Here is a 13,267-nt window from a genome sequence, read left to right as displayed (position 1 = left end):
CCGCCATTCTTAGACACGCTCTATAGTGATTATCCACTCTGAAACGCTTGAAAAACGAAAACAAATACTTCAAATAATTCAGAAAATATTCTTGAATGATTTATTGTTGAAGATAAACAGTTAACATTTAAAAATGTCAATAAACATTTTTATTTTATTTTTAAATTTGAGAGCGCAAACGAATTGTTCATGATGCATATTAATGCTTATATATTACTTTTAAATTTACTTCTTTTTTCTAAGTGTTAATCGGTCTTTAAAATTACTTCCGATTTATTTTAGAAGAGCAATTGGTTATCGACATAAAGGCTGGATCATTGATAATGTATTAGGTAGGCGATTGCTTCTAAAATATTCACAAAGATCAGGCGATCTTATTAATTATATTACGTAAATTAATCTTTGCAGGAGCAGCATATATTGGAGGAGCATGTGATCCTTGCAGAAAATATGGAGTAATTGTTGACTTAGATGATCTTTCCAATACAGCCTATATAGTGGCTCACGAAAGTGCTCATTCGTAAATGACTTTCTTAATAAGAATAAATTTAATAATATTTCTTTCACATTATATTTACTTTTGTAGAATTGGAAGTCCTCACGACGGAGCGGGAATCAGATCAAGCCTACCTGGCAGTCCTGGAGCCGACAAATGTTCTGAAGTTGGTGGATTTATTATGGGAAATTCTGTTCCTTCCGATTCCGGAAAGAACCAAAGAAAGTTTTCTACCTGTTCACTGGAAAATATTAAATTTTTCTTAAAGTAAATATAAATTTTATTATTTGGATAAAGTCGTAAAAATACATTTACCGTAAATTAATGATAATAATTTATTCAACAGCAAAAAACAGGCCAGTTGCATTATTACAGATTGTAAGAAAACTTTCTAATGATTTGGATTACAAGTAAAACATTTATAGAATGTGAAAACCTAAAAAAATAGACGATTGATTTTGCTTTTCATCTATGACTTTAAATTCGATATTTTTTGATTGTAAAAGATACATAAATGCTTTTGTATTCAAAATGTAATAAAACTATGCGGTATTAATGGGTCTTTAGTTATATACATTTGTTTATTCAATAAAACAAATAAGAATCATTGCTTTTATTGTTTTGTCATTTTGTTAAAAATTATAAAATATAAAACTAAAAATGAATAATTTATATTATTTCGTTTTAAAAAATTGTAATTCTGTAAGCAGATTGAAATGCTTAAACTCCGTGATTTTGATAACCGCTTTAAACATAGATTAAGATCTCTATTCCGTTATATAGCACTAAGGCCGCTTTAGATACCAGAAAAATTGTAGGAATTGCTTTAAGGAGCAACATTTCATTTTAATATTATATATATATATATATATATACACATATATATTGAAAATAAATAAAGCAACGATGCTTCAACATGTCACGTCACGATATAGGTATTCGTAGATATATTAAAATTAAGTAATTGTGTCTCTTCTGTCTTCAATAGTTAAATAAATTAAACTTTAGAATCTAAAATTTAATGCATCTAACTGTCTTTTCACAAATTTTATACAGCGAAAAGATGTGAGTATATTCCATGTGTTTTGTATGAGGCTAGGTAAAGGTTATGCATCGTTGCTTGCACTCTGTTGTGCGTAGTTGAGGTGAAAAATCCAGTTCCAGAAACAGAACTGGAACTGTTGGAACTGATCCGAACAGTTCCTCTGGAACCGTTCAGCTAGACGGTTCTTCGGAGCAGTTGCACTAGACGGTACTTCACAACTGTTAGAATAGCTTAATTTGTTGGATATCTCGTAGCTTTTATATATTTTCTAGCAGATAAACCCGGCGTTAATCGGGCAAAAAGTAACGATAGCAAAAATTAAGATTATTACATTATAGCCAATCTTACCCGATTTTACAAAATGTAAGAATTAGGTCCCCGTTTCCAGACTAATTAGTGAATTTTTAGCTGGGTCTAAAAATATGTTCGATTTCCCGGAAAAACGCAAAACACCGGCATCTGCGCCTGTAAATTTTGCACGTCGCTTTCTCTTAACATTTTCATTCTTAACACCTCCATTGTTAAGGAACACACTTCTTTTATCCCCACCTGGTACCCTACTAAAACGCAGTTAAAAATTTAAAAATTCATCTAAAATAGTACAGTAGAAGCTGAGTTCTTTAGGATAAGCCTTAATCCTTTCCCTCTCCCCGCGGGGGGAATTTAGAAAAAAAAACTCATATTAGTGTACATTTTCGTGACGTACCCTAACTATTTAAGCCAATTAATGTGCAATAGCGCAATTCATATAACAACTAATCGATTATAATATTGGGTGATAATAATTCAAGTTGTCCTATTTACAGCATTCTGCATCTCTAAGCAATAAGTCGAGTAACACTAAAATTTGTTTACACTATGTTCAAAAGATGCGGGAAAAGACTTCCACCATCAAAGTAAATGTCACGAACGGAACAATGCAAATGTTCTGTGATCTGTAACATTATATAGATAAATATTGATTTTGTTAATTGATTAAAATTAATGAAAGTACTATTCATTTACCTGCGAGCTATTTAACACGGCTTTCGAGCTATTTAACGTGAAATCGCCAGCCGGTTCCAGTTTCAATTCTATATCGTTTCCAAGGGCACGAAGTGTCAGTATTTTCTCTCCTGATCTTAATGTTTTCAGAAATTGATAAGTTACCTCCGTTCGACCTGACACGCGTCAGAAAATGGCAAGTTCAAGTTCGTTTTATAACGTATATTTCGTACGTAATTTAATCCCGAAATTAATGAATATAGGAAATAAATACTTAATAGCAGGATGCACAAAACGGGAGAAAAAAAACAAAAAAATTATCATGAAAAGAAATATGGTTGATCCGAATCAACATTCTCGAGCTTCTTAAATGTGATACCGCCTTCAAGAGGGAGTTAATATTATTTTTTTTACGTGTAATAACTTTTACGGTGTGTATTCATGCGTCGTAGAAATAGTTAACTATACACCCTTTGTAGGTAATAAAATCAAAAGAAATATTTAGCGTTTTCTAAGTTATAATGATTATGGCATTCGGTATATTTAGTTACGGCCTCGTTAATTTTATAAAATATATTTTTATATATTCAATACCTATTTTTGCAGTCAGTATACACAGTAATTATTTCCTAATGATTATATAAACAACATTTTAAAAGTATTCTTACTTTTTAATGTGCGATTAATGCTTTTAAAATCATATTACTTTTGAATTTGTCGTGAGGAAATGTATAGTTTAAAAATTTTAAAATGTTGTTATCACACTGCGAGTAGTAAATTTCGAAATAATTAATAAAAGTCTTTCCATCTGCCCTTCTTTAATGAAGCCATTCAGAATTATTGATGCTAGCGAAATAACTGAAACGATGTTCCTTTTGTGAATATTTTATTACTTATTGTTATTTTAAACGGAAAATGTGCTGATAGTTTCTTTAAGTTTTCATATTAATAAATCTCACAAATATGAAATGCTGGGAAAATCGAGTTAGTTTCTGTGAAGCATGTATGCTGTCATTGCAACTTTAGCTGTTTATCCTATTCATAGTTTTCTTCGCTGTCGTGCAATTTTTCTCGAACCGTCATGTCCAATTCTTAGTTTGTGAATTTTTTAGCGACCCGGTAGTTTACAATATGTTTTTAATATCTTCTGTTTACATTCCTCCAACTTTTCACCGACTGTCTGCTTTTCCATTTTGTATAATATTACAAATACACCATGAAATTTCCAGCAATAAATGGTCTAGAATCGCCTATAATCCGAACAAAATTATGAGAGAAAACTTGGAATTCCCGTGGTCACTAGACTAGTTTACTGAATGGAAACAGATTGGTTGTGTATAAGGCGCACTTAGAGAGCTTATAATGAGAGAGTGATCATATTTAATAGCTGCCTCCATGTCTATTCCATACTGCTTATGTAGCCTCAGCCACATACAATACTTAATTCAGAAGACTGAATTAATTTAGCACTTATTTAAATGTAAATTCGGGGAGAAAAAAATAAATGTCGGTTTCAATTTTTAAAATGAATTTTTAAGGTTAGAAAGGTTTTACTATTATTATATTGTTTATTTATTACTATATTTAATAATTTCTGAAATTTGTTTATGACGAACATTTTCCCGAAATTGTAAATTGTAAGCTTGGTTACATTTACATATAAACTCGTGTATTACTTTATGATTGTTATCACTTATAATAAGGACTTGTACATTTTGCTTTAAAGAATATTGACTGATTGGTATTTTATCTATATTTTAAATTGCTTTTAATATTTCATTTCAAATGCAATCACTCATATAAAGTATATTAAAGATTACAATAATAATTATTAAACTGTGTTCACTATAAAGTCTTCAATGATGTAGCATTTTTTAATGGAAGTGTTAACAATGGAAGTGTTAATAATAATTTGCAATATCTGCCAATAGGTATTAGGACATTATTTAATATCCTACTCTTTGCACTTAATTGGCATCTAGGTATAATAGTAATGTTATCATAAACTGTGTTTTGTAAGCAACGGAAAAATCCAAACAACAAATTTGACTGCGTTTTAATTAATTTATTTGCTTGAAATCATTTTTAAATACGACATTGATTAAACAATATGTCTGAAACCCAATTTACGCTTTATTTATTGTTTAAAATAATTTGTTGAATTTGAAACATATTAAAATTTGCAATCTTCAAATACACAAGAAGAATCGGACGACCTTTAAAAAATTATGCTAATTATGGTATTTATTATAAAAATATATTTAAATATATAGCTAATTGAAATCATGCTTACGATAATGTATCTTTAATAGCTTTTTTAGAGCAACTCGAAAATATATTTTTCTTATCAGTATCTCGACCTCCCATAATGTATCCGTCAGATCCTGGGCAATCTACCGCTTTGGGTTCTTCCCCATCGTGAGGACTTCCAAGTCTAAAAATATTTTCTCAATTTTATCTAAAATTCACAATATTTCTACATTTAATTTAATTTCTTAAATAACTTACAGATGTCCTGATTCGTGAGCTATTACGGCAGCTCTTTCAATGTGATCGGAATCGTCTCGAGTGACTCCAACTTTATAACAACTATGGCAAACCATGCCTAAGTATGCCATGCCTGAAAAACAAATTTATTTGAATGCACCTAGCAAAAATTAAAGGTTATAGATAGAAGGAAGCAGAAAAATATTTACCGTAATAATTCAAACTAACTGTATTATCATCCTGTGGTATGCCCATTTTACGACTAACAATGAATATTGAAGTTAATCCATCTGTCATGTATAAATATCAATAATATAATACTTACTCAACAAGGAGCATGATAATATCAGCATCTACAGCCAGACCAGTAAAATTTTCTCATATTATAAACAACCTCCCTAGGATCAAGATGTTGTTCGTATCCCGGAATTTCACTCTTTTTGACAAAAACTGGTTCCGTTTCTTCCTGTAATTGAAAACGAAATTAAATAAATAAATCTAATTAATAGATAAATCGCGAATTTTCCCACATTACCGTAAACGATGTAATTCCGAGTACACGAGCTTTTATTCCCAATTCTAATGTATCAAACATGTTTTGTACCTAAATAATAAACGAAAAATACGAAAAATTTTTATAATCCCATACTTTTATATTACATTTAAATATATGTAACAACTTATATCATACCGCAGTATACGTGACGGAAATATATTCCGTTAGAGATTTTTCAGTTTTGAATTTCTTCGTAACATTACTTTCTGTTAAGACCAGATATTCCACCACTATGCACTGATCGTCTCTGGCCATACTCTTCATCGTATTTTTAACACCCAAAGGCATGACTGAAAACAAATTCAAAGCATTATCAAAACCTAAATTGCGAAGCACAAATAATGTTCAAAATTTATATATGTATATATAAGCCTAGATACCTCCGTCATGGCCAAAATAGTTTTTGTCACTTATAACTTCCACAATTTGATGAGGTATTCTTCCATCTCTATCCGTCCTTCCCGACTCGTACGGTTCGATTCTCAAGTTTGAATTCACAATTCCTTGCTAAAAATATACAAAACAGTAGTATAATATCTACAATAATACGTTTTGTACAGTTTACAGTACAAGTATTAATAATAGTGATATTTACAATGGTGACAGGTCCATCTTCATCGATCAACAAAGCTGCTCCATTACTGCTGTCTCTGTATATTTTTTTCTTCAAGTCTTCTACATCGATCTGAAAGCATTTCAATATTTATATAAACTTATTAATTAGTACTCAGCTGGATGCTTTTTAATTCCCGAAACAACACCTTCTGAATAATAATAATTTAGAAAATGTCTTACCGAGTGACGTACTCGATCATTCGCATCAAGCAGTGCGAAGTTTTCCGCCAATATTTCTCCAGCAGGCTCTAATTTCAGTTCTATTTCTTCGTTTAGAGCTCGGAATTTGACCGTCTTCACTCCAGATCTGGATGTTTCCACCGACGGAAACACCAGCAGGTCAACTCGACCTGTTTATTAATTAATTTCAGAAACTTTAAAAAATTCCTTTAAAACTGTATATTAAAAAGTCGTGAATATTATTAATATTTTAATAAAAATATTGTCTTACCAGTTGAAATGGCCGAAACGTCTACAAATAGGAAACAAATTGCAAAATAGAAAATCATGACTAGTTATAGCAATAGCAATGCTTCCGCCCTATTTATACTCTTGCAAATCGAGTAGGAAGTGTTGATTAGTATAATTAACTGATCACTCATCCTCCGTTAATTGCTATTTCGCATCTGTTTGAAATTTTAAAAAAGTTATTAATTGTTGAAGTATCATTAATTTTTATTATTATTTTTAATATATATATTTTAGTCGTGTAAAAATAATTTAAGTGTCATAAAATAATGACATAAAATAATATAATTACAGAATTTTTCACTTACAGTAGTTTGTAAGAAGTTCAACTTTTGATTATATTTTGAATAAATTAAAATTTTCGCAATTGAATTTCTAATGTTATTTAAACTTGTAACATCGATTTACGATTAGAAAAATATTTTGTAGTTAAGAATTAAAATTTTAAATATTTCGTAATAAAATTTTATTAAATACGAAAAATTTATTCAAATACTTTAAAATTACAATCGTGGTTTCGAAAATGGTGGAGTTTCTACTCGAAGTATTTTCTACCGTAAAACTGCAACTCGTGACGACGATATATCTGGAGTCACTGACTATATATACAGGAATCAGAATTGCCGATTTTCGGGGTCCAAACACCTATAGTAAGTTGGAATATCTCGTTTAAAGGAGAATTGTTTTCTTCGGTGGTATGCAAAATTTCAGGATTTTGTATAAATCAAAACTCTGAAAAGCTGTATTTTTTTGTCATTTTTCTTCATCCGGCACTGCAGACCCTCGGAGAGAAAAAAACTACGCGGTCTGGAAAGCTCAAATTTTAAACTTAAGCCTTTCTCGTTATCAGTCAGGTGCTGACAAAACTTCCGAGTCGATAGGTGAAAGTTCACGGGGGTTTCTCTCATAGAACTAATTCAATTTTACGGTTTAATTTTATGCTTCTAAGAATAAAACTGCATGGAAACAAATCATTTTTTTTATTTAAAATGTAATTCAGAATTACAAAAGTTTAAATTTAAGCAATTAAAACTTTTTATAACCGTTTTTCTAAACGGCGTATCGACCGAACGAATGCTGAAAGCATTTGTGTTCATTCGTCAATCTCCGAGCGCGGACCGAATTGTACGTCATCGTCTTATCTCTTGACGTAATAATACAATTAATAAACAAAAGCATTTAAGATGTAAAAAAATTATACCGAGTAAAAACTTATGACAATTTAGACGACAGTCAAATTGTCTTTAGGAGTTGCCCATTGGTAAATATAAGCTCGGTGCTTCGAAACGGTACACAAAATTTTTGCATGTATTATTCTTTCCTACAATTTCCTTCTAAACCAAAACTTATTTTTACCAAATTAAAACTTGTAAAATCAATTTCACTGTCGTCTAAATTGTCATAAGCTTCTACTTGTCGCAATTTTTTGACATATCAGATGTTTTTCTTTGTTTTTCACTCGGCTGTGTCGCTGGATATCCAGGTGCAAAAACAATGTCGCTGCTCTTTTTAATTTAATAATATTTAATTAAGAATTTCATGTGAATTGTTTACTTTTACATTTTTTCTCTTTGTCTAGAAACTTAATAATCATTAAATAAGTTTCGATTATTATTTTTATTAGGCAAAACTTTACATGTAAACGAATATAACTGATGTTTACATAATCTACGCCAAGCTGTCACATTGGTGTGAAAATTATTTGCGACAATGCCCGGATATATCTGATAGAGCCATTTAGAATGATAATCAGATAAGTATTTTATATTTTAATTAATTTTCTTTTTTTTCGTGCGTATTTAAAACGGTAGACGTATACATCCGGTAAAACGAACTCGTAATAATCGATATTTATTCATTTCAGATCAATTTTAGATAATTCATATGAAATTAACTTTTATTAAAAAAATATTCAAATCGTTTTATTATTATTTAGCTTTTATTATTTTTAATATTTCTCGAAAACTTGTTAAAATGGTTTATGTACTGTTGTCGTTAATTCGTTTCATGTAATGTTATCTGTAATTAGCACAACTCGTAACTAGATTTTCCTTTTAATAACTTTTTTAACTTTATGGGTTTTTAAGTTATCGACAATTGTTTTATATTTGAAGTAATTTTTCTATTTTCCTTGTACGTTTTTATTTTTATTGATTATAATAAAAAGTAGAAACAATTATTGCAGCTGGCTACATACTGCAAAGTGAATTATGAAGATTAATTGCATCTATTTCGTGTGAGAAATATCTTTATACAGTTTTAAATCTACTTTTATCGTTTACGATAACCGTATTTGTTGATTGTAACTCTTTCGTCTAATTACAGTTTATAAATTTAAAAAACTTTTGTGTTTATAAATATCGTATAGGACCTTTGTACAATATAATTTATAACGTGACTTATGAATTATTTTAATAACAGAGCAAAATTAATATTAAATACGTAAATCATTATCTCGGATAATTTAAATGTTTAATAGTAATTAATCTTCGCTTTGTATTCATTTTTGTGTATTTTATTTACGCAAGAAGGCAGCAAAGTGCTGAAAGTGTTATGGTGAGTGTGCATTTCTGTCCTATCGACCCAGACGTATCGCTAGCACCTCACTAATAACGACAAACTCTTAAATTTAAAATTTTATATTTCTAGATCCAGCAGATTTTTCTTTACGAGGTTTAGCAGTGCTGGGTGAATAAAAACGAGAAGAAAATACAGCTTTTTGATGACTTTTGCACTTTTCAATTGTTTATATTTCGTCCACCGCTTTATACGAAATTTTGAAATTTTTCACACTACATAGGAAAACAATTCCCCTTTAATTGAGATATTGGAAATAACTATAGGTGCTTAGGGGACTGAGAAATAACCCCAAGTATCGACAATTCCGGTTCCTGTATATACATACAGAGACTTTTTTACTTGGCGGGAGTCACTGTCGTGACTCTTATTATATGCAACCGTCACGAGTTGCAGTTGTACGGTAAAAAATGGTTTGAATAGATTTACCATCATTTTCGAAACCACTATTGAAATTTTGAAGTATTTGAATAAATTTTTTTTATTTAATAAACTTTAATTGCGAATATTTCAAATTTCATTTTAATACGAAAATTCTGCTAATCGGTAAATCTACAGGTTCAAATAATGTTAGAAATTAAATTGCGAAAATTTTTAACTTATTAAAAATGTTTTACATTAATCAAAAGTTGATCTTATTAACTATTGTAAAGTAAAAAAATGGTGCAATTATATTATTTTATGCGAAGAAACACTAAATATATTTTATGACACTTTGAATTATTTTTACACGGCCAAAATATATATATATTAAAAATAATAAAAAAATTAATGATTCTTCAACGATTAATAACATTTTTAAAATTTCAAACAGATGCGAAATAGCAATTAGCGGAGGATGAGTGATCAGTTAATTATACTAATCAACATTTTCCACACCATTTAAACGACTATAAATAGGGCGGAAGCATTGCTATTGCTATAACTAGACATGATCTATTTTGCAATTATTTTTCCTATTTGCAGTCGTTTCGGCCATTTCATCTGGTAAGACAATATTTTTATTAAAATATTAATAATATTTAATACTTTTTAATCTACAGTTTTGAAGGGATTTTCTTAAATTTCTGATATTAATAAATAAACAGGTCGAGTTGACCTGCTGGTGTTTCCGTCGGTGGAAACATCGAGGTCTGGAGTGAAGACGATCAAATTCCGAGCCCTAAACGAAGAAATAGAAGTGAAATTAGAACCCGCTGGAGAAATATTGGCGGAAAACTTCGCACTGTTTGATGCGAACAATCGAATACTTGACTCGGTAAGTCATTTTCTAAATTATTATTATTATTCGTCACGTTATACAGTAGCGTTATTTGCAACAATTTAACTACTGCCCACTCTATATTAGCCTAGTTACCATTTGTGCTGTGTGCAACAATCACGATTGTACAAAGTAACGGGTATAATGGGTTTTTCACAATAGCAGCAATAGTCGAAATTATAAAGAAATATTTCGGAAATTCAATGAACGAAAAGAGGCCAAATGGAAGTATCGAAATTTCAAAGCGAGGAAATTGAACTTGACCGAACTAAATATATTTGTTGCAATTAAGTCTAGAAAGAAAAATTTTAACCAGTCAATGTTTACCACAAAGCAAGTAGGCCTATTGCGTACTAATGCGTTTTAATATTTTTAAATTGAATAAATTACTTATCACTTTACAGTTTTATGTATATTACGCTGTGTTGCGAAAAAAGTTATAGAAAGCGGCACGAGGAGTCCGTTTTCGAAATGTTGCTTGGGACCTTCATTACCACCGAGTCTTCAAGAAAACCAAAAATATATATAACATTACAGTTAATAGCAACAGCGAGAAATATATCAAATTAAATTTTCGCGATAATGATTATAGAGTATTTCTTAAAAACATGAAAGTTTTGGCATAGTTGATTTTCCAAAAGTCAGCTATGCCGAAAATCCATAGCTGATCTCTGGATATTTCGAATATTTTACTTTGGTAAAACTTCGTGGGGTATTCAAAAGCGTAATTACTGACAAAATGTGTAGATAATCGAATACTCCGTTGGTACTTCGTAAAAACTTTAATGGCTAGTGTTCTTCCGTTTGTTCCATTGACGTCGCGTAGAATTTCTGAGTTTGCATAGTGTGACAGGAATTGAATTCTTGCGATAACAATGTATTTATTCGTATTTTAAAACTTTGTATCTATTAGGATAAGACTAAGTTAATTAAATTATATTTCTATTGTAAAGAGATAAAAGGATTTATCATAAAAAGCAAATCTGTCAAACACAACTTTTTAGATTCTTCCATTCAATTAAATTTATATCAAATTGGAGATGGGGAATTAAAAAATGATCAGACTTAAATTCCGTGATAGAATTATCTGTTGTGTACATATTCAGACAAAAATATGTTGTCGAGAAAACAATTGCCACGTGTTCGAAAGGCAACTTATGTTAAAAAAGTAATAGATTTTATTTACACAAAACAATTCGAATTGTTATTATTACATTCGTTAATCACAATGTTACTAAATTTATATGCAATATATTAGTATTAGGATTATATTTTTTAAATAAAAATAGCAAGTTTACATAAATACTTAAATGTTTTAAGATCGACATAGAAGACTTGAAAAGACAAATGTACAGAAACAGCACTAATGGAGCAGCTTTGTTGATCGATGAAAAAGGACCTGGACCTGTCACAATTGTAATTATTACTTAAATTTGTTTAGTAGCTGTATATATGCTTAATAGGTGGTTGTCTCTTTAATCCGAAAACAATCGGTAGACTAACTTACAGCTAAACAGGCTTAAAACATTTTTATTGGTTCTTCATCAAATGCATTTCGACCAGTTTTATGAGTCCTGGTCCCTCATCAGTGCTACAGGAAACCAAAGGTTTTTTATTAACATGGGTGACGCGAGTGCGTACATAATAAGATTTACAAAAAATTCCTTAAAAAACATTTTTAACTAAATACATTTTTTATTACCTTTTTAATAAAAAACCTTTGGTTTCCTGTAGCACTGATGAGGGACCAGGACTCATAAAACTTGTCCGAAATGCATTAGATGAAGAACCAATAAAAAAGTTTTAAGCCTGTTTAGCTGTAAGTTAGTCTACCGATTGTTTTCGGATTAAAGATACAGCCACCTATTAAAGTAATTATTACTGTTGTTAATAATTTTACGTATTATTGAGCAGATTATAGTACTTTTATGCATATTTTTAGCATGGAATTGTGAACTCAAACTTGAGAATCGAACCGTACGAATCGGGAAGAATGAATAAAGATGGAAGAATACCTCATCAAATTGTGGAAGTTATAAGTGAGAAAAACTCCTTTGGCCATGACGGAGGTATCTAGGTTTATACACAGAAACGATCTTCTATTTTTAATACTTCGCAACATAGATTTTGGTAACATATTAACTTTGTTTACCAGTCATGCCTATGGGTGTTAAAGAAACAATAGAGAAAGTGGAGCGAATGGCCAAAGACGATCAATGCATAGTGGTGGAATATATGATCTTAGCAGAAAGTAACTTTGCCAAATATTTCAAAAAAGAAAAAAATCTATTAAGATACGTATCTCGCCTGTTTATTGAGGTAGGATAATATTTGTTACATTTATTTAAAAGTAATAATAGTATTAGATCAAAAATATTTAAGTTTAGATTACAATTTATACTTTTGTGATGTTTTCATTTATTATTCAGGTACAAAACATCATTGATACGTTAGAATTGGGAATAAAACTTTCCCTGCTCGGAGCTACAAAATTCACGGTAATTGAGGAAAACGAGTAATTTATCCATTAATTAGATTTATTTATTTAATTTCGTTTTCAATTCAGAAAAAAACGAATCCATCTTATATAGAAGACAGTGCAATTCCGGGATACGAAGAACATCTTGATGCTTCAGAGTTAGTTTCTAATATGAGAAACTATTATTGTCGATATGCTACTGGTTTGGCTGTAGATGCTGATATTATCATGCTAATTGTCAAGTAAGTATTATATTATCGATATTTGTAAACGACAGTTGGAGTAATTTCAATATTTAT

General features: G+C 30.0%; 2 protein-coding genes across 2 annotated transcripts in view; one reads left to right on the top strand and one right to left on the bottom strand.

The window, feature by feature from the left end:
* LOC136987669 (uncharacterized) overlaps positions 1–13,267 on the top strand; it is a 34,245-nt gene that overhangs the window by 20,244 nt on the left and 734 nt on the right. The window contains exons 24-33 of the mRNA XM_067285421.1: positions 283–332; positions 409–520; positions 587–763; positions 843–874; positions 10,317–10,486; positions 11,810–11,905; positions 12,432–12,558; positions 12,645–12,808; positions 12,919–12,987; positions 13,056–13,210. Of these exons, the coding sequence (XP_067141522.1) occupies positions 283–332; positions 409–520; positions 587–763; positions 843–874; positions 10,317–10,486; positions 11,810–11,905; positions 12,432–12,558; positions 12,645–12,808; positions 12,919–12,987; positions 13,056–13,210 (1,152 nt within the window). The remainder of the gene's footprint in view (positions 1–282; positions 333–408; positions 521–586; positions 764–842; positions 875–10,316; positions 10,487–11,809; positions 11,906–12,431; positions 12,559–12,644; positions 12,809–12,918; positions 12,988–13,055; positions 13,211–13,267) is intronic.
* LOC136987717 (venom metalloproteinase antarease TserMP_A-like) lies at positions 5,049–6,727 on the bottom strand. Its single transcript, XM_067285485.1, has 9 exons — positions 6,635–6,727; positions 6,364–6,533; positions 6,164–6,253; positions 5,949–6,075; positions 5,704–5,858; positions 5,548–5,616; positions 5,338–5,478; positions 5,222–5,274; positions 5,049–5,145 (listed from the first exon to the last, which is right to left on the bottom strand). Exons 1-7 carry the CDS (start codon positions 6,690–6,692, stop codon positions 5,359–5,361), a joined length of 789 nt encoding a protein of 262 aa, XP_067141586.1. The 5' UTR covers positions 6,693–6,727; the 3' UTR covers positions 5,049–5,145; positions 5,222–5,274; positions 5,338–5,358.

The sequence above is a fragment of the Centruroides vittatus genome, unplaced genomic scaffold (genome assembly GCF_030686945.1).
Source record: "Centruroides vittatus isolate TY-2023 unplaced genomic scaffold, ASM3068694v2 scaffold_2569, whole genome shotgun sequence".
NCBI classification, from domain to species: Eukaryota; Metazoa; Arthropoda; class Arachnida; order Scorpiones; family Buthidae; genus Centruroides; species Centruroides vittatus.
Note: the sequence above shows the minus strand (reverse complement) of the source record. Positions and strands in the feature narration are given on the sequence as shown.

Coding starts and splice junctions, on each gene's coding strand:
- LOC136987717 (XM_067285485.1), bottom strand. CDS start 6,692: ATGATTTTCTATTTTGCAATTTGTTTCCTATTTGTAGACGTTTCGGCC. Junction 6,254..6,363: donor ATGATCGAGTACGTCACTCG/GTAAGACATTTT, acceptor AAATGCTTTCAG/ATCGATGTAGAAGACTTGAA. Junction 5,859..5,948: donor CTATTTTGGCCATGACGGAG/GTATCTAGGCTT, acceptor ATTTGTTTTCAG/TCATGCCTTTGGGTGTTAAA.